The 25,405-nt window shown below is 46.3% G+C and overlaps 1 protein-coding gene across 2 annotated transcripts in view; it reads right to left on the reverse strand.

The window, feature by feature from the left end:
* Positions 1-8,001: 8,001 nt before the first annotated feature.
* C12H16orf86 (chromosome 12 C16orf86 homolog) overlaps positions 8,002-25,405 on the reverse strand; it is a 276,171-nt gene continuing 258,767 nt past the window's right edge. Inside the window, exon 5 of one of the 2 annotated variants that reach the window (XM_086946480.1) lies at positions 8,002-8,156. In XM_086946480.1, the coding sequence (XP_086802606.1) occupies positions 8,002-8,156 (155 nt within the window). Of the gene's footprint in view, positions 8,160-25,405 lie in introns of both variants that reach the window. The other variant, XM_086946479.1, reaches the window with a different exon arrangement.

Raw genomic sequence — 25,405 nt, forward strand, 5'->3', positions numbered from 1 at the left:
TATATATATATATATATATATATCCAAATTATTGCCTCCGTTAAGAAACAATGAGGACTCGGCGGACAGTGCTTCAGGTAAGTTTATTTCAACAGTTCTTATGTGGCATGACGCGTTTCGGGAAGTCGTCCCTCTTCAGATGCCTTCACTCCCTGTACTGGCGCTGCATGTAGTTCTGCTTTAAAAGTCCAATGCTTCCTTCTCATTGGAGGACATCATCGAACTACATGTCCCAGCATCCCTCTGGCTGGATGCCGGTAACCGCTGCCAGTGATTCAAACAAAATGTTTTCTCCGGGCTGTTGTAACCTTCAAGCACCACCCAACGCCTTCTAGTAGTGCTTGCCACTTTGTAGTTATAGTAAGGAACACATTTCTGTAGGAAAAGCTTTTATTGTTTTCCAAATACCTTTGACACTGCTTGACAAACCTTCACGAAACCGTTCCCCCAAAAAAGTTCTTGCTCCTCAGCTACTTCCTGCAGAGTTTAGGGGTGGTCTGTCAAGCGTGGACCAGGAAAACAGGCGTGGGGAGGCATCCCAAAACACGTTTTCCCCATTCAATTTTGTAAAGGAACTTTAGACACAGATACAGCCTAAACAGTTGAACGGATTCATACCAATTTTGGCAGATAAATAGTTCTTGGTCATGAAAGAATATTTTTTGTGATTCAATGTAAATCCATTCAGTAGTTTTTGAGCAAATTATTGCTCAAATACTTTCCATATATCACACCGCAGAGGATGCGATGACCTGACAAATCTCAAGATGAGATCTAATGGGCTGCTGCCACATCAACAGCGTTGTGTCTGCAGCCATCTAAGGGTATGAGAGTCAGTCTCTAGTCCTAAGAAGAAAAATTAAAATACCTTAGGGGCCTTGACCCCCTTGGCCCTGGTGGTGGGGACAATAAAATTAAAAATCTTGTCAGATTAAAAAAAAAAAAAAGACCTCCAAGATGGACCAAAGTCCGGAGGGAAGGTGAGTTGCCCTAAAATACTAAAATAACTATAACTTGTGCCCTGCCATGCACTGCTAATTATCACACATATTACATCACTCATGACATCTTTAATAATATCACTACAACATTTGCAATTAAAGTATTGATAAGAAACCTGCATGTCTGGGGCGCATTATAGTTACCTTAGGGACCAGTTATAGTTACCAGAGCTTTATAACAGTTGAATTTCAGTGGTTTTTTACATTTAAAACGTTATGCAGTCACTGAAATTCTCACCTAACAATGTTACTTTAACCTTTGTTTTTTATATACATACACACATCCTAGTCACACCTCTGTATTTAAGGAGGACACCTTACTTCATGGACAATCCCATTCTTTCACCCTTAATTCCTTTGCCAACCCCAATTTATCTGCGCCAGAGGAAAACTAGTTCAGTAGGGCATCTGAGGACATGCCAAATGGGATTTCCCATATAATATATTTCTGTGCGCGGAACGTTCACCACATTTTTATGCCACAGCAGCCTTTGTCATTCGGTACCTTTCTTGCTTTCGGGAACATCTGTTAAGATGTTCTGAAGATGTAGGCCAAGTTGGAAGTGCGTTGGGCACACATCAAAGTGTGCATGTTTTTCCAGTAGTTCACAAACTAACAGATCATGGACAATCCGGAACACAATGGCCGTGTACAAAACAATCTGCCAATGCACACTAGACGCAGAGAGGATGTTTTCACTCTTCTCAAAGTTCGCTAGCAGTGAGAGGAACAAGCATTTACAATGCAACAGTCTCGCCTTTGCAAAATTTAGAGCTATTGGCATTGTAAATGACAAAATTGTTATTTATGTGTTGGTTTTGAAAACAGATAAATAAATGGCATTGTCATTTACAATGCCAATAGCTTAATCTCTCGCAAATGCCAAACACAAACACACAGACCCACACACACACAGAGCCCCACACACACATACAGAGCCACACATACACACAGAGCCACACACACACAGTGTCACACACACACACACTCTCTCACACATACACACACACACTGTCTCACACACACACACTGTCTCACACACACACTGTCTCACACACACACTGTCTCACACACACACACTGTCTCACACACACACAGTGTCTCACACACAGTGTCACACACACATAGTGTCTGACACACACACAGTGTCTCACACACGACTCTCCGCTCTTGACCCCCACCCCCCTGTTCCTACCCTGTCCTGTCTCCAGCCTTGCCCCCTCCCCGGATCTCTCGCTGCTCGGTGCCAGCCTGCTCCGCCTTGCTTCACTGCCAGCCCCCCACCCTCCCCCGCAGCACCGCCAGTTATTTCTTTATATAGCGCTGTTACCAGCAAGAGGGGTAACTGTTGAGGGCGGCATAGAAGGGTGCACATACAAGCAACAGTAGGTTTATGGCTCGTACTGAAGCTCTACGCATTGGAGCTGTCAGTTTTAAAAGAGGTTAGACTGCAGGAGTTTGAGGCGTGCCTTAACCAGGAGAGTTTAAACTGAAGGCTCGGATCAGGAGTCAGGAGTGCATGGGCAGAGACTCCGGCGGCCGCGTTTACTCTTTAGACGTCTCTGTCTCTTTACTCCTATTAAGAGTTTACACCTCTTGGAATGGGTGAAAAACTGTGCAGATATTGAATTACCATGTGCTGTTCTGCATGGTATTCTCTTTACCAAAGGGTTTAACGCAGACATTTGCCATCTGCTCAAGCTCCTCACAGTCTTTGTAACGCACGAGCCACAGGTCTGTAACTGAAGGTCTCACGCATTCTGTGCCAAAGCACTCGTCACTGTCTAGCGCCTACGCTCACAGTGCATATGCACCCGTCACGCAGTCTGTGTGCCTGAAACAAACTCCTTAGTCTGCGTGCTTTAACTAGAAGTGCAGTCCGTGTCCCAAATAATGGCTGTTGAAAAGGACATCTTCATCTAGATACATAAGAAGGAGCTTAATATTTAGTTAGACCCCTTTTGTGATTGCTAGATTACGAGTTGTGAAGGAGGAAAGAGGGTCGGGGCTAAAAGTTTATGTTTATGAGATATTTAGGAACAATCTGGGTTTTCAAAAATGGTATGTTCCCGGGGATGTGGCCAGTAGCCGACGGGAAAGGCTCTGAAGCCCCTGCCTAATTTCCGTCACCAATCTGCTACTGTACGTCGTTCCAAACCCCATGATCACAGCCCCCAAGGTAATCGGTATCGAAATCCATTCACAGACCTATCAGATTGAGCGGTGAAGCCGCGCTGAGGCCTGTGACCCCGAGGACTTCGGGAGACACAAGATGGCGGTGACGTCTCCAGAGTAGCAGTGCAGGTGAAATGCGACATGGGCTGAGCATGGGTCTGCTGCACTGAGCGGGGAGAGCTGCACAGAGACCCGCGCCGGACGACGAGACTCAATAGGAGACCAGACATCGAGACAGCACAGTTGGGCTCGAGGTGTCGAGACAGTTCGAAGCAGCGGTGTTGCCAAGGCCCGAGAGCAGCAGAGAAACGCAGCCGCTGCTGGGAGCAGCGAACAAAGGTGTAGGCGCCCAGCCTGGGACCTATCTCTAAGCCCCGTCCTTACCTGACTGGGGGGCGTGTTTTTGACTTTCTTTCTAGGATGTAAACAACAGTCAAAAACACGCCCCCCAGTCTGAAAAGGGCCTGGGACCTATCACCGAGGAACACAGCCGAAATCAGCAACGGAAGAGAGGATCAGGAGGGGAGGCCCCTTTCTCCGGAGCGAACGTGCCCAGTGTCACTGAGGAAGCACATGAGGCTGACTAGACCCTGCGAGATAGACGGAGGAGGCATGTGGTGCTGCACTCCGCAGGTCGCACTGATGACGTGCCCTGAGAGGTTAATCCACATCAAAGTGCCCGCAAGGGGGATCATGCCTAATGCATCTTTGACTGCATGAGGGGTGGGGTAGGTCAGCGCCTACACGTGCAGGTTTGCCCCGGTGGTAGCAGAGTCACTGCGGTGTTGGACAGAAAGCAAAGCGGGCCAATAACTCGATAAGTGTCATGGACGCAGTGTGGGGCGCTCGCCATTTGTCTCTAAGCCCCGTCCTTTTCAGACTGGGGGGCGTGTTTTTGACTTTCTTTCTAGGATGTAAACAACAGTCAAACAGATGAATGGGACAACACCGATATAATTGCACTGCAAGAGACATGGCTGCAGGAAGACATCGCACTGGCCGGATTTATTCACTACACGGTACCTGCGAAAATAGGCAAAACCTATGGACGAGCAATTGGAGGTCTTTCAGTTTACGGCTCTACTGCCTTAAAAATCAAATCAGAACATCTTAAATCTCCAGATTCAAGTATCCAGCTAGTCAAATTATCAGGACAAAATCCATACGGCCATAAAACGACAATTTTGATTAATTACTATATACAACCAAATCTACAAGCAAAAAAGATCAAAAATGATTTGCTATGTAAAGAAATATTACATTTACGAAGTACAGAGCCAACATGGAGCATTATACTAACTGGAGACTTCAATTTCAACTTGATATACACTCCAGAAGAAGACGAGATATTAACTGCAGAGAACACGCACTGGAATGTCCCTCAGCAGTCAAACGGTGCAACAAAGAGTCGAAAGGACAACTTAGCTAGACAATTAGTAACAAAATTGGAGTACCTAGGCATGCAAGTTTTGAATGGTAGGATGGAGGAAGACAGACCACCGAAAAAAACTTACTATGGATCATACACCAAATCAATATTGGACTTTACCATTGTAAGTCTCCCATTGATCCCCCCATTACTCACATTTTACATAGAATACACACCACTGAGTGATTATGGGATGCAGCACCTTAAACTCAATTTTCTCGCAGAAACACTGCAACCTGTGTATTCCCTAGAGGGCCAATTAGGTACAACTAATCTAAAACGAATATACTGGAACAGCTCTAATAAAGAGAAGTGGATCACAATAATAGAGACCACATTGAAAGAGCTGGATAGTGCAACAATGGACGAGATACAAGCTTGGTCTCTTTTTCTAGAGAAATTAAAGACAAAAATGAAACCATTTAAATCTGGGGCTAGTAGAGTGAATTCAAGAAAGAAATTGCAGTGGGAGCTACAAGAACTAAGAAGGGTTCTACGAAGAAGCCAAAAAAACTTGCAAGTAAACGCTAATGATCGGAGATATTTGGAAACTTTTCTTGCTCAAAGAAAGTTATATAAAAAAAGGACTTGGGAGTATAAAAAGGAGATGAATGATATGTTATGGATCAACTTGCTAGCCAGCTCTAAGCTCCAGGACTCAAATACATTTTTTAAAATTATAAACCAGCTAAAAAGACAGCGAAATGTACTAACATCGAACATTCAAGAATCCGAATGGGCAACTTTTCTGTCGACAAAATTTAAAGAAAATCCAATGAAGGCATATGGGCAGCAATTCCTTCCGGTGGATCCCCATACAAACAGCAGCGAAGAGCAACACCTTAGCCACCTAACAACAATGGACTTAAGGAATACAGCACACCCTGCGACCACAGACGGCTACTATTCAACTGAGGAGATAATCACCATTATTAGAAAGGGTAAAAGCAATGGGGCGCCGGGACCAAATGGTATCCCGCAAATCGCCTTCTAACAAGCACCAGAATTTTGGGGTCCACCTCTTGAAAAACTTTTCGCAGGGGTCCAAAAATGCAATTGCATTCCCGAAAGCTGGAAAGGCTCTATCATCACGCCTATATATATAAAGGAGGAGACAGAGCGAATCCTCTAAATTATCATTTAATAACACTCCAGGACATAGAAGCTAAATATTTCGCTTCCCTCCTTCTAAAAGACCTGGTAAATTGGGCAGAAGACAACGCAATGATTCCAATCAACCAAACTGGCTTTAGAGCCGGAATCGGAACTACATCGAACGTATTGTCAATAACCATGATAGCAGAAAAATGCCAGTGCGCTAAACAGGAGCTTAACCTTTGTTTTATTGACCTGCAGGCGGCATTTGATAGTGTTGATCGTAAGCTATTATGGCCGAAGCTGAGAGGATGGGCCATACCAGAGGGTATACTTAGTGGCCTACTTTTGTTCCATTCTGAGACCTGGACGCAAATCAAGCTAGGGGATGGGACACATTTATCAAGAAAAGTCTATACATCGATCGGATTAAAGCAGGGTTGCGTTTTAGCCCCATAACTATTTAACCTATTTTATTTCTGACCTTTCGGGCAACCTAAACAACTGTAATGCTCATGCACCGAAACTTGGCAACCTCCAACTTACTCATATGGCTTACGCTGATGACATTGTGCTTTTGAGTCTAACTAAGGTGGGACTGTCTAGACTACTAGTAGTAACGTCAGAATTTCTGGCGGCAAACAACCTTTCTCTCAATTTGTCTAAAACAAAAACAATGTTAATAACCAATCGACGATCAGCTAGGCTTAATATCAGGCTTGAAGGAAAACAACTGGAAAGAGTATCAAATTATAAATATCTAGGATATTATATTGATGACAAACTAAACTTAAATGCCCCAAAAAAATACATGAAGTAAAGAGCTGGAGCTTTAATATTTGCATTGAGTTTACTGTCAAAAAAACAGGAAGGTCCTTCGTTTACACCCTTATTGACAGTGATGGCCACCAAAATACTTCCTACCCTAGCGTATGCTAGCTTAGCAATGCAGGGCTAGAACGCTATTATTTTAAACAATCTTATTATAAAAATATATAAGAAGGTTTTACATCTCCCAAGCTCTGCTTCACCAGCTCAGACGCGCCTGGAATTTGGCCTAACAAATGAGTCATTGGGACGACTCTACACAAGCATCAGAGTATGGTACAAAATTAAGATGAATGCCACAAATAACAGATTTTTATGGCAGGAATTAGAAAGCCAACGAAACTCAGCAGCTAATAAATATCTTACTCGTGCTCTGGAGCAAACATGTACTGCTAATTTGTAGGATAAAAACCTGCCATTCACCTCCTTTAAACAGGCATTAAATAAGGCGGCCAAATTTCATTCGTTAATTACTGACAAAGCCATCTTTTCAGACCGCTCTCATTCTTGGACTGTGATTAATAGTTATAAAAAACTCACCCTGGCTGCCTATCTAGAAACAACATATTCGGTCTTCATTAAGAAAAGGCTAATGGCCCTGAGACTTGGCAAATTACCAACTCTGGCGGACGAACCGGTCTGGAAACGTCCAGATTCAGTAGTCTGTCGACTATGTGGTACCACAAAAGAAAATATAATCCACATCATATGCCACTGTAAGTCTCTGAATTGGGAGCGCACGTACTTTTTAAAGAACACTTTTAGGGTCAAGAGACTACGAACCTGTAGGTCTGCCATTATTGGTGCCCTGGACTCAACAGACCCCATAATCAATTGCAAGCTGATAACGTTCTTGACAGCCTTTGAAAAGCGCTTAAAAGCAATATGAAATTATAAAACAAAAAGGTTTTTAATATTAATAACTGTCTTACTGAAGTGCATCTTTTAAAAACATATTCTGGAGAATTTTAACTGTTTATTGTAAAGGAATTCTTTTTTTTTATTTGTACTATTGTTATGGTTTTAATTAACTAAACAATAAAGTTTATATATGGCTGTCGAATAAAGCTTTTTGGATTAGATTGGATTTGGGACAACCCATAAACAAATGAGAAACATTTGACTAATAACATACAATGGTCTTGATGCAGGAATTGGGACGCACATTAAGTAGCTCCAATGGGCATCATCTAATCAGACTAGGTGCCTTGCCACGATTTACAGTTAGGAATCAACAACAGCTGTGCTTCTGCATGGGGGAGAGAAAACACACCCTTCTAATGCTTCTACTGAACATACTCACATTCTGTAGCGCTTTGATGTTTAAATTACTTTAATGTACATAAATGTCTAATTTCCTTATATGCTGCATTAAGATACCCAAACAGGAAGTTCCCCACAAACAAAGGAAGATTATGATTAGATGTATGCTGAGATGTATTTTGTACTCAGTCATACTCAGTCATATTTCTCTATTTATACTGTGGTGAGAGCGGTGGCACCAGGTGAGCAGCACAGACACTCAGCATCTTGTCAATGTCAACCTGGGTCGACTTGTCCAGCTCCGGCTTCACCTGCCTTCCAAAGGACAGGCTTTTCATCATTTTCAGATTGTCTTCCTTTACTCCTGCTGGTTAAAGGGTGCATATTATTATCACATAAAACATGTATTAAATATCTGAATGCTTTCATTGCATTAAATGTACTGGCACAAAAATCCATATTTCAAAGTGAACTGTGAAAACTAGACAATGTTTCTCGGGTACTGGAGAAATATGGGGTTTTCATCATCATGACGACCCAACCACTCTGCAAGCTTTATGTACAAAGAAAACGAAATGTCACATTGTGAAGCACTATGAACTAGACACACTATTTCTTTCTGAATTCAGCAACAAATTATACAAAGATCACGTGGCAAGTGCACTAAATCCATACTTATACAATAACCACCACAGATATAAAATAGACAATTCCACCACCCTTAACCATTGGCCATTGATTTACCAGCAATCTATTAATGAAAAGGAAAATAAAATCTACACATTCTAATTCCACACAATGAGCATTGTTAGCGTAATATGGTTGCCTATGGCCATCTTGCGGTTATGGTGATCTATGATAGTCTAAGGCCTTATGTTTTATGATGTTCCCAGAACTTCTCAATTATAATATTGGACCATATTACCTTTACCCCTTCAGGATTTTCTATATATATTTATGTGTTTCATAATTTGCCAGAAAAAAAGAATTACTGTTGGATTTGATATAAGATTAAAGAGACCTTTAACATTCAACTTTAGTCTGTGTTAGTAAAATTAGAAATAAGTTACAATTACCTGCAAAATATGATCAGTGGGAATGGCTTTGCATTTTGGATACCTCACGTTTTTTTAATCTCCCCCGGATAACAGTGAGACCTTAGCAAAGTCCCTAGAACTAGTAGGCAATCTCAGGGTGCAGAAAGAAAGTCAGAGGGTTGTTACCTGTGAGCAAATGCTGTTGCTTCTTAGGTTGTTTAGTTTGGCTGTTGGCACATCTGACAATTTTGGTGACACACATAAAGGAGATTGTTTAGATTCTTTTGACGTGGTACTTGAATTATTGTTGTAGGAGGAACATAATTATGTTCTGTCGAGGGTGCCAGGTCCCCTTCCCCTTTCGAGCTCCATCATACTTACAAGCGGAACCAATGCCTTTCAACAGGGTTCTTTTGACCTGGTAAGTTGGGAGGAATCCAAAGCCGGAATGTGTAGGTGGGACTATTGTGCTATCATATTGATGGAGCCTGATGCTGCTTCAGTGAGTAAGGTTCACTGGCTTTCACTTAAAGGTTGAAGATGATGAAGGACATAATGTATCCCTGAAGTATGATGCAAGGAGCCAAGAAGTTTCATGGAAGCTCCCATCTGGATGAGCTCATGTGGGTTTCTAAGGTGTGGGTCAGTGTTTTGTGGTCAAATGTATCTCATATTAGCAAACTTTATTTTACTGAGATTGGTCTTGCCCAAGTGAGTCATGGCTATGCAATGGAAAACAAATAATGTGTCTGAACACTTAGGGCCTGATTACAAGTTTAGCAGTGTGGCGGCAGGACCGCCCTGCCGCCGCATCACCATACCTGCATGAGAACCTCCCGCTGTATTATGATGTTTTTAGTCACAGGCGGGCAGTTTCTTTGGTGTTCCCACAGCGGTGCCTATAAAATAGGCACTTCAATGGGAACGTCAAAAGAAATTCCAGCATGGCATGGACTGTGAAGTCCATGCCGTGCTGGAACTGGGGGTGCATGCACACAGGGGGGCAAATGTTGTGCCCCCTGTGTGCATCCACATGTAGTGGGGCACAAGGGGGACCTGTAGGGCCCCCTTTCTTTCCTCACACCACTGTTTTCATGGAGGAAAGAGCTCCATGAAATCCTTGGCGGTGAGGAAAGTCATAATATGCTTGACGAGACCACGGCGGTCCTGCCAAGCATATTACTGCATCAAGCCCACCGCACCACCACCAGTGAACTTCGGTTCCCTGGCAGAGTCAGAAGTCCCATGGCGGCACAACCGCCAAGGTCGTATTGTGTCGGTCGGAAAACCCCCACTGCTGCCCCACCATGAGTCTGGCAGTCCGAGGGCTGCCAGACTCGTAATTAAGCTCATAATGTGGGTTAGACATTCGGTGTCTTGGAAAATGAGCTGATGGAAAAGGCTGGTGGGAGAGGCTAGGACAACTCCTGAGTAATTTGGGTTTGCCTTTCTGAACTGGTACTCAAGCTTTGCTGCTCACTTCATTCTAGTCTAATAGGATGGATGGAAGAATTGATACAAGTCCAGTTGTAGCCTTGAATATCTTGCAGTGATTTTATGACCTGGATAACATATTATTTCTAGTTAGCTGTGTTTCTACTGCAATCTATGTTAAATTATCATATTATATTGTCACTTTGTATGATGTTAATAAACAGATAAAAAATATGTTTAGCAGATTTTCTACGAGTGTAATCTGCCAGTTCTCTACAGACTGCATAATGATCTGTTGTATTTAGTTAGTGAAGTTTTGGCAAAGGCTGCTGTTTAAGTGGTAATGTTGGAAACCAATCCCTTTCCACTTGCATCATGGTGTGCACTCACTCTTCTGCTTAGATTGTGTTGTTAAAGTTGAAGAAGAGGGATAGCATCATCACAAAATCTGTAAATGTGTTGTTTCTTCTGACAACCAGTATTTGGTTGACAATGCCAAATTTCCTTACATCCTGACATTCCTTTAGTCATCACTGCATAACAGGAACAATAAGCGTATAATCTATGAAGTTATTCACTGGGAAGACTCTGAGGTGCACCAACTCTGGTAAGGAAGGAAAACAGATAGTTTCTAACCAGTAATGTTATCTCTCCTTCAGGAAAATCTTCATTAAAATAAATAAAGCACTGGAACATCTTTTCCACACATATGATCCCACAGCCCTTTCTTAAAAAATACAAATGCATAGGCTTTTCTTTAGTAAAGTAAATGTTAAACATACACGTACACTCTTGTAAGCCTGTAAATTTGGTTTAGAAGCCAATTTAGACACAACAAATCACCAGAAATCAAGAAGTAACCTGAAAAACACATTCAATAACCTTTTTAAAAGAAAAATGAACGGAATTGTGGACAAGGTAACCAGCGATTGCAGCATTAAACCGTATGAAAAGTGACACTTCTAATGGAGATGCCAATCCTCAAGAGCTTCATCATGCCCTGTGAGCGGAATTGGTTTTGTTTTGTACAGGTTCAAGATACTGTTTAGAATGTCATAAAGTTCCTTATTCTTTCACTATGAATGATAGAGTGTTGCATGTGATTTCAGTAGAGATTTGCAAGACAGAAAACTAGGGTAGGATTTCAGATAAGCAACATTTTCTTCTCTTTCAGGGACTCTTGTTAATAATCATAAACAAATGAATACTACAGCAAGCCAATCACTGGAAATGGACTTGGAAGGAAATGAATAAAGCATACTTTAATCCTGGAGGTTCCTCAGAGAGACCTGACAATTTTTGAGATTCAGCCATGGACCCTGAAACAAGACAGTGTCTTCTGAAGGTATGTAAAGTACTCCAGATGGCTCATTTGTAAATTTCAGCACTGGTGATGTTCCCAAACAGAGAACTTGTAGTAGCTTTGCCTCTAGCCTAATGCTAGATAAGGACTTGCTAACCTTTTGATAACATAAAGCAATGATAAGTATTTTTCAAGTCAACTAAGAGCAAGACCTTTAAGGTCGCTAATTTTACTTTGGAAAAAGTTAAGCCGTTCCCTTACTTGGGGGTCCTATTTGATGCTAACATTTGTTGGAATCCTATGGTGGAGGCAAAAAGAAGGATAAGTTACTTACCTGTAATCCTAGTTCTCTTCTAGAGGTATCCTCATCAAAGTCATAAGCACTGAATATTCCCGCCCATTTGCGGGGACCCCGGAAATAATATAAAATTATATATGGAAATCACATATATCTAGCTCCACATATATGTATGGACATATATCATTTTTTCTCACACCAATGCAGCCCCCAAACTGAGGCTAAACAATGTAATTACCCATACATAGACTGTATTTGCAAGGATATAAAAAACACATTAGGTCAAAAAGTACTTGAACTCTGTGTTTTAATGAGCAAAACACTCATAAATCCTGAAAATTGCTAATAAATAGACATTATAAGCCCACAGGCTGCATTGTAAAGCAATAGCATAGAAAATTAAAGCATTTTCAACAAAAACTGGCACCATGCCTTTAAGGCAGCCATGACCCCTGGCTTCCCATCATGCCTCAGGGGTGACAGTTAGGTCAGTTGTTCTTTGCATAACCCTGAAAGTCAGGGCTCAACAATAAACTGTAAACACTTTTACAGCATCTCATTTACCTGGGGAGGTGGGTGGGTTGCTTATGACTTTGATGAGGAAACCCCTGGAAGAGAACTAGGATTATAGGTAAGTAACTTATCCTTCTCTTCCAGGGGATCCTCATCAATAGTCATAAGCACTGAATAGAATAGCAAGCCCATCAACCACCTGCAGGTAAATGAGAAACACATGACCCAACCAAAGGTTGTAACAGAAGAGAATCAGCCATTAAATAGATTCCACAAGGAGGCCTGGCCTACCTGGGTATCTGCTCTAGTGTCTGAATCTAGACAGTAATGTCTGGTAAATGTATGGACGGACCTCCAGGTCACTGCTTTACAAATCTCAGACATGGGCGCACATTATGCAGGAAAGCTGTAGTAGCCACTTTCCCTCTGGTGGAATGTGCTTTGGGAGAAAACCCCAGGGTCTTCTGCGCCAATTGGTAGGCAAGTTTGATACACGACACTATCCACCTAGAGATGGAACGTTTCAAGGCTGCATAATCTGATCTCATCGAGACATAGTTGACAGTTGATCAGACTTACGTATATATTTGGACCTATCAAGATAGAATTTTAAAACCTTTTTCAGGTCCAAAGAATGCAAGGCCCTCTCAGCTGGAGTGGAGGGATTGGGAAAAAAGGTGGGTAGAGAGATGGTCTGGTTTACATGGAAATCTGACACCACCTTAGGTAGAAAAGAGGGATGAGTCCTCAACACCACTCTATTCAGATGGAACACTGTATAAGGTTCTTTGGAACAGAGAGCTTCAATCTCGCTCACCCTGCGAGCAGACGTGATTGCTACCAAAAAAGCAGCCTTCCAAGAGATATGCTGCAAGGTTGCTTTATGAATGGGTTCGAAAGGAGGACCCATCAACTTTGATAGCACCAGGTTCAACTCCCAGGGGAGCGATGGAGGGCATAACGGAGGATAGACCTTCTTCAAGCCCTGCAGAAAGTCTTTCACAGCCTGTAACTGGAAAAAAAGAAGGTTGGGAAGGTGACCTCCTGTAAGCTGTTATAGCTGCTAAGTGCACCTTAATGGAATTAAATTTCAACCCTGCTTTAGCCAGATATAATAGGTAAATGAGAATGACCTCTTCCTGACCCTTGATAGGATGAATGAATGAATGAATGAATACTTTATTGTTTGTTTACTCAAAACCATTACATTAAAAACAGAATACAAAATTACAAAAATTAAAACCAAGGGAGTTTGTGACGCCCTGGGGGCTGGGGTTACGATGAATAGGGTTCGTATTGAGGCATGGGTCTGCAAAGTCTCTATAAGGGCAGGCCCTCCGGGGCCATCAGCAGGGATAGTGTCTGGTGAATAAACTTTCTGAAGGAGGCCATGTGCTTTACTGTTGTCAAGGTGTAAAGGTAGATGGTCGCCTCCTTTGCGGTGCGGGATTCTGATTGTCTTAGAATTGGCCTGAGATAGAGACTGCGGGCCATGTGCAGGGCCGGGCAGCAGAATAGAAGATGGGCCAATGACACACGTTTGTACCTACAGAGCCTGCATTCCCGGACTCCTGAGCCAACCGTGCTGAAGGCGTATAGTTCTTTGAGAGGCAATGGATGTAGTCTGTAGGCTAGGATCTTATGAAGGGCTGCGCGGCCCACAGCCTGCTTAAGGTGGTGTTTGGGATTGTGCAGGATGTGCGGTAAGCACAAGGACTCGTGAAGATCTTTTTTTGCCAGCGACTCCAGGTCCAGTTCCCATGACCGCGCGCGCACTTGTTTTTTAATGGAGTGTTTAATAGCGGTGTAGCTGACATATTCGGGATTCCAGGACTCGATGGCGAGATTAATATGGTCCTTCGCCGCCTTGAGAGTGGCCGACTAGGGGTTCCCTGGTTCTCTAAAGATACAATTCAGGGCTGCCTTAAGTGTGTTCTCCTTAGCCGTCGTTGTTAGGAAGTAGTATTTACTTAGGGCGGCCATCTCTTCCAAGTACTGCTGGTTGAGTGAAATCTCCAGGCGGACAAGAGTGTTTCTGGTGCACCTCGGAAGATGAAATAGTCTCTTGTAGGCTCTGCAGTGAATTTTTTCTAGTTCTTTATTCAGTTTGCCCGCAAATGCCTGTAGAGCGTAGTTGAGGGCCGGCATTAATTTGGCTTTGAGTACTCGTTGGATGGCCGTTGTTGAAGGGCTATATAAGGAGGCGTGCAGCTTGCAAATGGCGAAGGTTATAGTTTTGCCTTTGCCTTGGATGATCTTTAGGTGCGCGCTTGAGAGCCCCGACTACTGGAAGCAAATACCCAAGTAAGTGTATCGCTGAGTACTTTCCAGCAAAAGGTGGCCGAGCCTCCATTTTAATGTTTTTTTCTTTGGGTACTTTCCGAAGATGATGACTTTGGACTTGGATAGGTTTGCTACGAGCTTATTTTTGTCGTTGTATGCGGCAAGTGCCGTCAGCGCCTTTTGTAGCCCAATTCTCGTGTGGTCCAAGAGCACCAGGTCGTCGGCGTATTGCATGAAGTGAATTTTTGTCCCGCCGATCTTTGGGATGACCAATGCTGCCCCAGTCAAGGCTCTCTCCATGTCCGCTGTGTATAAATTAAATAACAGTGGGGCTAGCACGCACCCTTGTTTTAGACCTCGGTCCGTATTGATCTTTGCCGATGCATGGTCCCTCGAGAGTTTGATTCTCACCCACGTATTGTGGTACAGGGATTGGATCGCCCTCAACAGGGATGTGTTAATATTCCATTGGGCCAGCTTTCTCCACAGGATTGCACGATCTACCCCGTCGAACACCGCCGAATAGTCGATGAAGCAGGCGAATAAGGGAGGGCTTTTGCGTGTCCGCGCATGGTGGACCAGATAAGAGAGAGCAGTGATGTTATCGACTGGCGGACCTTGGTCTAAATCCGGTTTGGCAGAATGGGAGAAGACCTTCTGCGTTCGTCCAGTCTGTAAGGTCCCTCAAAATGGCACTGGCGTAAGCTTTTCCCTCGATGTCCAGAAGGGCGATCAGGCGATAGTTAGATGGTTCAGATTTGGGGCCCTTTTTGTGGATTGGCTGTACGAGCGAACCTCTCCATGAGTCTGGGACATCCCCCAGGAGCCAGCATTCAGTGTACAGGTGGGTCAGGGTTTTGGACCAGAAGTCAATGTTTGCCTTGAATAAGTGTCCAGGAAGACCGTTGGGACCCGGGGCACCATTTTGTCTGATATTTTTTAGAATTTTGAACACTGACGATTTTCCCAGCGGGGCAGTCATCTCGGTGGTTGGGTCTAAGTCAGCTCCAACGATAGATGTTTCATTTTGCTTGGTAACAGGGCCGTTATAGATGTAAAGGGCTTTTACATGGGCGGCCCAGATGGGAGCCTCGAGGGAGTTTTCTCTGTGGTTTGTGCCACGTCCCAGGGTGCTTAACCCCTTCGATGCTCATGACGGAACGGTTCCGTCATGAGCATCGGTTGAGCTGTGCTCATGACGGAACCGTTCCGTCATGAGCCCATTGGCTCATTAGAACCTTTAGCACAGCGCGAAAATTTGCGCCGCGCTGAAGGTGTTAAGTAGTGCCAAAACTCCTGCGATTTTCCTGGGCTCAGCAAATCAAAGATTTTCAGCCATTGTGATTCGCAGTAGTCTCGTTTTGCCTCCCAAACCTTCTTGGAGTGACTTTTACTGGCCTCTTGAAGTTGTTTCTTCATTGGGCTTGTGCCATTTTTGTGGAAAAGTTTGCGTTTCTTGTTCAGTTGTTTGGCGCTGATTTTGATTTCCGCCTTGTGTCCATATGTAGGTGGGGAGTCCCTATTAGATATGCTGTTTGAGGTTCCGCGAAGGAGCGCAGCCAGGGTCCCTGTGATGGCATTCCAGGTAGCTATTGCACCCTTTTTGTGTTCACTCAGTGGCCTGCCTGGCCACTGGTTTGCCCAACTATTAAAAGTGGTGATTGAAGTCTGTACCCATTTGATTCTTCTGGGCAACTTTATCAGTTCTGCGCCGTTAGATGCTCCGATGTATTCGAGCCTATGACGAGTGTCCGCTATGAGATTCAATGTGATGGTTAAGGCAGCGTGGTAGCTGTCGCTGCGCGGATGAACTGTAAAGTTTGACATAAGTGGTTGCAGTTTTTCACTTAAGATGATGTAGTCGATCGTTGTTTGGTTGTTGTATGTAGGACCGACGAAGGACCCTGGACTGTTCTTTAGGAGGACCGAGTGCGCTGTCGCCAGCTTATAAGTTTTTAATAGAGCAATGGTGGCCCCGCGCAGATGTCGTCGTGTCGTTAATATCCCTATGTTATGGATATTAAAGTCGCCAAGAATGATGCATTCCAAGGACGGGAATTGGAGCATTAAGGACTCTAGGTGGGTTGTCAGCATGGCCAAGTTGGATGTGGGCCCATGTGGATTGTGATAGAGGTTGATTAATAAAAACGCAAAGTTTCCATTTGTCAGGCGGCGGCCTTTCAGGATGCCCGCCTGGAGGTTGTCCGGGAGATTGGGAATTAGCGCGAGTTCCAGGTTGAGTGAATGCTTTAAGTAGACACATATACTCCCCGAGGGTGTTCCGAATATGTTAGCCTTTTTTGCAGGTTTTCCATATTCTGCGTATCCTCTTAATCAAAGCGGGTGGAGCTGCCAGAATTCTTGTATGCAGATGATATCTGCCTCCTCCATGAATGTCACAGCGTTTTTATTAAGAAGCAGCCTCCTGAGCCCTGCGACATTCCAAGACATGATTTGCAGGCGATCCGGGGGCGGTCCCTGTCTGGAGCCTTTTGTTGGACGATGGTCGTGCTGCAGTGGGGTTGGCCCGAGACATTGTGGCTGTGTTAGGATCTCGAATTTAGTACTAACGGCAGCCAGGACCAGTCTTTGCTCGCGCATCCCAGAGTTGCGCATGTGCGTGTGCCCTGATTCGGATTAGTTGTTATTTTGATTGGGGTGCTGATGGTTGGACCAGTGTTTGTGGCACCTTTGGACCTCTGAAGAATGGGCGCCACGTGTGGCGCGTCAGTGGGGTAGGCATGCGGGCGTGAGTTCCCTCCGATTCGCTGATCTGTGTTTCCCATCTGGAGATGCGCGTTGTGAGTTTTCAAGATGAGGGGGTATTTTTGTGCGCGCTTAGGTTTTATTTTTATGCCCCAGCTTTCCAATAACTTGTGCTGGCTTTTCAGAGCCTCGGCCATGTGCGGGCTCTGTAGTTTTTATTCCCTCCAACCCTGGGATGTTTGCAAAAAGTGTTAGAAGATTACTGCAGTTAAGAATGTCCCATCTCCCCTGGGAGACATAGTCTGGGTACAACGTTATTTTCCGATCCTGGGGTTGGGGGTGGTTTATTCGGCAGACTGAGTCCGCCACCTGGCTGCCTGTTTGTGGTAAGTGTGCTGTATCAGGTGGATGGTCGTTTGCATGCCTGTTTAACCCCAATGACCGCCGGTAGACCTCCATCTGTGACAAGCTGGGAGCGCTGATGGTACATGGCGGGTGTTCATTTTCCATGAGGTCTGTGGTCAAAGGCGTTGAGACGCGCGGCCCGTCGTGAGCGTTGATAAAGCTGTGGCCTGCGGGTCGTGTCTGTTTGAGTTTGCTTGAAATGCTTCCGCTGAGCTTTGTCCGTGTGGATCCATTGCTTGATTTGTGTGTGATGTTGATAAAACTGGCTGGGGGGTTGCGAGAAAAGTTATTGCTGTGTTGGTAGAGTGAGTAACTTCGACGTTTGGCTCGATTGTTTCTGGTGTTTTGACGATTGCTCCCGATTTGATCGCTTCCTGGTTCACGATGTGGGCGGGCGTCTCATTCTCAGGCTGTAGCCATTCCCGGATAGACCTGGAAGCGAGAGATTTGTTTTTATTCGCCTTGTTGAGTTTTTAATTTTTTTTCTTGTTTTTCCTGGATAGGCTATGGAGGTCTAGGCTGGTTGGTGTGGTGATATGCTGGGGCACGTGGTTTTTTGTTTTGATCTTGGTGGCGTCTGACCTGCTCATGCTGAGCATGGATGATGGAGCCTCCCAGGCGGTTTTATCTTCTTTATTAGTTTGTGTAGAATGGTTTGGCGGGTTTCTTAAACCTTCTATTTTTGGAGGGTGGGGGGCTGGGGCCTGTGAGATCGAGTCCTTGGTCTTGCCGGCTTCTTTCTTGAGGTCCTCAATTAGTGTGGTCATGATATGTGGGAGTTTTCCTAATTTGTTCAGATTGGACTGCAACTACATGACTCAGGCTTGAAGTGTGTGCTGTCCTGTGCTCTGCGGATCAGGGAATTCAGATGGTCCAGTTTGCAGTCGATTACAGAGATTAAGTTTGCAACTGTTTGTAATATGTTTATCTGGGCATCGAGCTTGTTGGCGTGCATTATTGCCGCACCTGTCATAGAAATGAGTGTCTCGTTGATCAGTGTTAAATGATCTGTGATCACTGGGGGGCTCTCCCCCCTATCCAAGCTTCTACTCGTTGACGATGGTAGCAGGGCCGTTTTGTCTTGTTCCCGGAGGCTCTGGTGCGTCAAATTCAAAGGTGGGGGGTGCCGGGCCAGTATTTCTGTGGTTCCTCCTCCTTCATAAATTTCGTGTGTGTGGCTAGATGCGTCAAGCATGTGCTCCCCTGATGCCGGGGTTTCGCTGCGTGTGCTGATCAATATGTCAGCCGTGAGGGCCCCGTTTAGGATCGAGTTCGGATGAGGATCTTCCGGTGAGTGGTGAGTAGGAGTTGTTGGTCTTGTGGAATCGGGTCTGGATGCGACCCTGTCCAGAGCCTCTGGCTTGAGGGGTATTCCGCCCTGTAGCGCGGTTATTATTGGTGATAGGGGTAATCCTGGAGCCTGTGTGGCGGTGGGACTGGGGGATAGGCCGACCTCTGGGGCTTTATAGGGCAGTGTGCAGCTTGAAGGTCTAGTTGGTACAGCTGAGCTTGTTGCCAGGGGGTATAAGAAGCTTCTTATGTCTCTGTTTCCTAGGGAGACGTTTGCCCCGGGACGGGGAGTTAAGTTATCTGGATTATAACACTTCCCATCTTGCCCTACTTGCGACGATGTCAGTGCTGGGAACGCAGTTGGTAAACCTGGGGACGTTGGCGTTGCACCGGTAGCACCAGGTGATCCCGGGGCTCCCCCATCCGATAGCCCAGGCCCGGGGTAATAGCCACCTGCACCCGGGGATAGAAAAGTTTTGCCTTCCGTCTCCTGGCTGTTCTGTGGGGATGAGGTTTTTCCTGTGCCTGCAGTAAGGACAAATTTCTAGTCCTCATTATTTTCCCTGTTTTCACTGTTGCTTTTTTCCTGTTGCAAAATGGTCGCTGCAATGGAGTGAAGTTTCGCTGGAATCGCTGCGATGGTGTGGGGCAGAGGGGGTGGTGGGGCGGCCTGCTTATTTTTTGCCCTCCAATACCTGCAACAGCACCTGCCCCTTGCTCCCCACAAAGATGAGTCCGGGGCTTGGTTCTGCAATTCGTTCTGCAATTCGCCGGGCTTGGTGCTTAGGCTCCTAGTTACCAAGGTACTCGAAGGACCAGCAAAGTTAGTTGATGCAGTGTTGTGGCGGTGTTGTTGTCGCAGCGCTTGGGGCTCGGAGTGCAGCGCTCACACCTGCCAACAACACATCAGCGGAGGGGGTGGTGAGGGGGGCCAAGGTGTCCGAGGTGCCGGGTGACGGGCTTTTAGCGATGGCGGTGTTGTTATCTCAGCGCTTGTGGGGACTTGTAGCAGCGCTCACACCGCCATACTGCACCTGGCTCCTTGCTTTTTGCTTTGCTTTGCTTTGTGCTCCTTCTTTGCTCCTTTTTTGCGTATGCGTATGCGGGGAGAGGTAGCTTCCGAAATGACGGAGCTGGTGTCTAGACCTGCATGCCTAGACCTGCACGCCTGCTCTCATGCCCGCCCGCCCGCCCGCCAGGCCCTGCTCCTACCTGCTCACAGGTTGCTGTCCCAGAGCCGGCAACGTTGGGCGTTGGTGCAATCGCGGGCGGGTGGACCAGCAGACTGGCAGGTTGGGGCGAATTCAGACCGGCGACCCCTCATGCTCCGGCAAGTCCGCAAAACCGCAAATCGCGGTGTCGAGTTCCCGTGGCTCCAAGCTCTTGATGGGCGTCGCGGGTGGGGTGTGAATAGGGCGCGTGGGGTGTGGCAGGCAGGAATGTCAGCGGCGGCCACAGCGTCCGTCTCGCTCTCGTTGCTTGAATGCTTGAATACGCTCTAGCGTTTCCCGTCGTGACTCTGGTTCCGGTCCAGTCCGGATGACACTTGTTCTGCATACACCACATGTAGAAACGCTTCCACTTGTATGCATATGAATGCCCTGTGGAAGGTCGTCTCGCCTCTTTCAAAATGGACATGCAGTCCTGCGGCAGTCCTAGGTGGCCGTATTGTATGACCTCAGGAGCCATGCTGCCAAGCTCAGTGACGGAAGGTTGGGATGATGAATCCTCCCATTCATCTTGGAAAGCAGGTCTGGCCTGCACGGCAGCCACTTGTGAGGACACTGACAGATGTAGAAGGTCCGTGTACCACCACTGTCTCGGCCAATCGGGGGCATTGAGAATCATCTTTGTGTACGAGTGAGTCAGCTTGCTCACCACCTTTGAGATCTGCGGAAGGGGTGGAAGGCATACACAAATTCCCCTGACCAGTCTATCAAAAGGGCATTCCCTTTTGATCCTGGTCGGTAGAATCTTGAGGCGAAGTCTCGGCGTTTGGTGTTTTTCGTCGTCCGCGAAGAGATCTATTGTGGGACGACCCCATGACTGGAAGATGTTTTCGACTACCTCGTCATTGAGAACCCAGTCCTCTTTTTCTTCGAAATGCTGGCTTAGAGCATCCGCTCTCACGTTCTGTTCTCCTGGGAGATGGACTGCTGTGACTGACAGATTCCGAGCCAGGAGCCAATGCCACAGATTATGCGCTTCCTGGTAGAGGGTGCGTGAGCGTGTTCCTCCCTGTTTGTTCAGGTAGTACATGGTGGTGGTGTTGTCCGTTTGTACTAACACTGATGATGTTTGAATAGAGGGCAGGAAAGCTTTGAGGGCTAGATGGACTGCCCTCAGTTCCAACATTTTGATGTGGTAGGAGCGCTCTTTGGGAGACCACAGTCCTTGCGTCTGGAGATGACCCATGTGTACCCCCCAGCCTTGGAGAGAGGCATCTGTTATCAGCGTCTGGGCAGGCGGGGGTTGATGGAATGGAATGCCGACTTGCATATTTAGCCTTTTCATCCACCAAGGTATGGATGCTCGTGCTGTGCTTTTGTCCCAGCGAGCTGACTACTGGTCCCACTTGTCCTCCAGATCCTGCTGAAGAGGACGCATCTGTAGTCTGGCATTGGGGACAAGAAAAATGCATGATGCCATCGACCCTAGTAGGGAGGCAATCCTTTGCACCATCAGATCTCTGCTTCAGAGAACTAGTTGGCATTTTTGAGTGATGGAAGACTGTCTCTCCTCAGAAGGAAACACTTTTCCTGCCTCTGAGTCTAGCAGAGCTCCTAGGAAATGTATTTGCTGCGTCGGCTGTGAAGTTGAAATTCACATGCAGACCCAACCAATGGCATAGATCGATGCAGCTCAGAAAGTGGTTCCTTACACTGTCTGGGGAAGAACCTTTCAACAGCCAATCGTCCAGATATGGGTACGGGAAGACACCCCTGCGGGCGTAGAGCAGCTGCTACCACTGCGATGCACTTCGTGAACACTCGGGGAGCTGACTTCAACCTGAATGGGAGGACTTTGAACTGGTAATGAGAGGTCCCCACCCGGAAACGGAGATATTTCCTGTGACTGTGAGCTATTGGTACATGAAAGTATGTATCTTGTAGGTCCAGCAGATACATCCAATCCCCCTGCCTTAGATGTGGATATATTTGATGAAGCGCCAACATGCAAAACATTTCTTTTCTGACGTAAAGGTTGAGAGTCCGCAAGTCCAGAATGGGTCTGTACTCCGCTTTCTGGCCTTTTTTCTTGACCAGAAAATATCTTGAATAGACTCCTTTCCCTCTTTGAGATCTTGGTACCCTCTTGATAGCTGATTTTGTGAGAAGGGTGGCTACCTCTTTTTGTAGGAACTTTAGCTGATGACTCGATGTTGAGGGATAGAGGGAGGTTGATGTTGAAACCGAAGAAAGTAACCATTCTGAAGCGTAGCTACACCCAGCGATCTTTTGTAATGGCTCGCCACTTTTCCATATGATACGCGATGCTTCCCCCCCACTGGAGTGGGCAACGGCGCTGGGGGAAGAAAAGACTTATTGTTTGGGTTGCCCCTTGTTGGAGTTATTGCCTTGTCGCTGATTACCTCCACCTCTTGAGGAGCGCCTTCCTCTGTACTGGGATTTTTGCTGCCCCTGTTGGTCTTGACCCTTCTGCCACTGAGGGGTTTGAAACCTCTGTTGGGAGGATCTCTTGTTGTAGGGGCGGAACCTTTTTCTGAATTCTTTTTTCTTTTCAAGTGCCACGGCTTTTAGCGTGTCCAATTCCGCCTTCATACACTGCATTTCCTCATCGGTGTGTGAACCGAATAAAGATGTACCAGATAAAGGCAGGTTCATGACACTTGTCAGAGCTACTGGGTTTAGGGCGGTAAGGCACAACCACGAAGACCTCCTTGCGCATACCCCATGAGCATATCTATGCGCCGACAGGGTAGTTCCATCCGCTGCAGCACTAATAATTTGGTTGGAGACTTGGCTGCCCCCCGTAAGGATCTCTTCGAAATCCCTGCTATCTTCCTGAGGGAGTTTTTCAACGAAGCGCTGCAAGGAATCCCACAGGGATCTATCATAGCGGACCAATAGCGCCTCCGCATTGGAAACCTTCAGCAAGGAGGCCGAGGTGCCGCATACTCTTCGCCCCCCGGAGTCTTGCGTCTTGCTCTCCTTGCCTGGAGGTACAGTGGAGGAAGATGCCATGGCATGAGTCTTCCTTGCCGCTGCAATGATTACTGAATCCAGGTGAGGGTCGGCTCTGAAGAATAGTGGATCCTTCTCTGGCGACCGATATTTTTTAAGAATCCTCGCCGGTACGGACTTTATGGTTGCAGGCGTTAGGAACACGTCCATAACTGGTTCTATTATCCCTGGAACCAAGGGAAGCAGAGGTTTGGCCGCTGCCTTATGATGCAGCATTTCAAAAATCACTGAAGACTTGGTCTGGCGCGCTGTCATTAGTAAGCATGGGCGAATTTTGCGAATCTCGCGTTCGCGAATTTTGCGGATTTGCGAACTCGCAATCCGCAAAATCCGCGAATTCGCGGATTTTTTTTTTTGTGTTTGCGCGGGTTTTTGCCAGTTCGCGAGGGTTTTGTACAATGTCGCAAATTGCGAACTTACCTGTCGGGTCGCAAGTTTCGCGAACTTGTTGTTTCTACGTGTCCAGCCTGTTTGGGACACTCTTCTTCATCACTGCCACTCTCTGTCACCACTGCCACTCTCTGACTACTCATGCCACCCTCTGGCCCACCCATGCCACCCTCTGTTTCATCACAGCACCCTCTGGTTGTCCAGTCAGTGTACATTATTGTGGCAACGCAAGCACACCTTCCCTGCCTCAAGTGACCTGAATTAATTTGGGGCTGATTAATGTGTCACAGAATATTTTTTTAGCTGGCACCTGCTTCCTTAGTGCTTCCTGATTAGTGATCTTTTGCACTTGCTAAGTGCTTTCATTGTTGCAAAATTAGTTACAACACCTGCCCTGCCCCAACTGACAATAATGAATTAGGGGCTGATTAATGGATTTGAACTGCCAGCCTGGCTCCTGCTTGTCTCCCTTAGCTGTAATTCAGGACCTTTGTGGCATATGTGTAACTATTCTGAGGTTCAGAGCAGGGTCACATAATAGTTGCAACTGGCAACTGAACTCTGGAGGGGCCCCTCAGGAAGCACTACAGGAAATGGCTACTAATGATGAGCCTGAACTTTTGAACCTGGTAAGTAGTTTCAGTTTTGCTAAGATCGTATTTCTGCAATTTTGCACTTATTCGCGGGGCGCGAAGTTGTACTGGGAAGCCGCAAACTCACGCGAACAGTGCAAGCAGTGCGAGCAAAATCCGCTGCTCGCGGATTTGCGGATTTTGCGGGAGATTCGCGAATCTCGCGGATTGCGAATTTACCGAAAATCCGCAAAATCCGCGAGCGAAACGGATTTTCCGCCCATGCTTAGTCATTAGAATTCCCAGCTTAAGCGCCCCTCTGCCCAAGATGTCCTGGAAAGTGAAGATGTCGTCCACTGGAGAGATTCTTGATGGTGGGCTGTCGGTTAATGTGGGGGAATAGTCTCTATAATAGCGAGTAGACGATGAGGAAGTGGTAGGGGATCTGCGCTCCCATCTCCTACTCCTTGACCTGGACCTCCGCCTGCTTCAGCGCACAGGAGTGCGCGTTCGCTCTTTGGGCCTGGATGGAGGTCGATCCCGATCCACCTGATGTGTTAAGCGAGAGGCTGTGTCTTTGTCGGGGGCCCAGTGGTGTAATGGTCTGTACCACCTAGGAGACAGCCTGATGGAAGGCGACTTTAACCTTTCTCTTCTCTCAGGGGAACGTGCTGGAGGAGATGGATGCACCTCTTCATGCCGTGACCCAGCTAAATGCTCTGATGCACTATCAGAAGAATAGATCACCACGTCCGAGATCTTAGATGCTGATTCCCAGTGAGAGACATGAGAGCCTGAGGGGGATGACAATAGGCTCACCGGAGGAGAGACCTCTCCTGAAGGTCATCTAGAGCGAGATCTGGAGTGACTCTGTCATGCCTGGTGTCTTGGCTGAGACTGCCCTGAAGAAAAGCTCTTCTTTTTTTAAGGTGGGCTCGAGCGTATAGGAGAACGTCCCCTTGACTTGGAACGCCTCTCCTGCGCTAATGCCGCTTCCTGTCTCGGCGTCGACTTTGGGGATCCCTGCATTGACACTGGCTGGTGACCCGGTGACGGAGTTAGCAAACTCAACGTCGGCTTTACAGGAATCTTCTGTGTTGACGTTGGTCCCAACACCGGTCTCAACGCTGGATGTGGCGGCTGGTGTCTTGACACCGGGGACTGATGATCCATCCTT

The sequence above is a fragment of the Lissotriton vulgaris genome, chromosome 12, assembly GCF_964263255.1.
Source record: "Lissotriton vulgaris chromosome 12, aLisVul1.2, whole genome shotgun sequence".
NCBI classification, from domain to species: Eukaryota; Metazoa; Chordata; class Amphibia; order Caudata; family Salamandridae; genus Lissotriton; species Lissotriton vulgaris.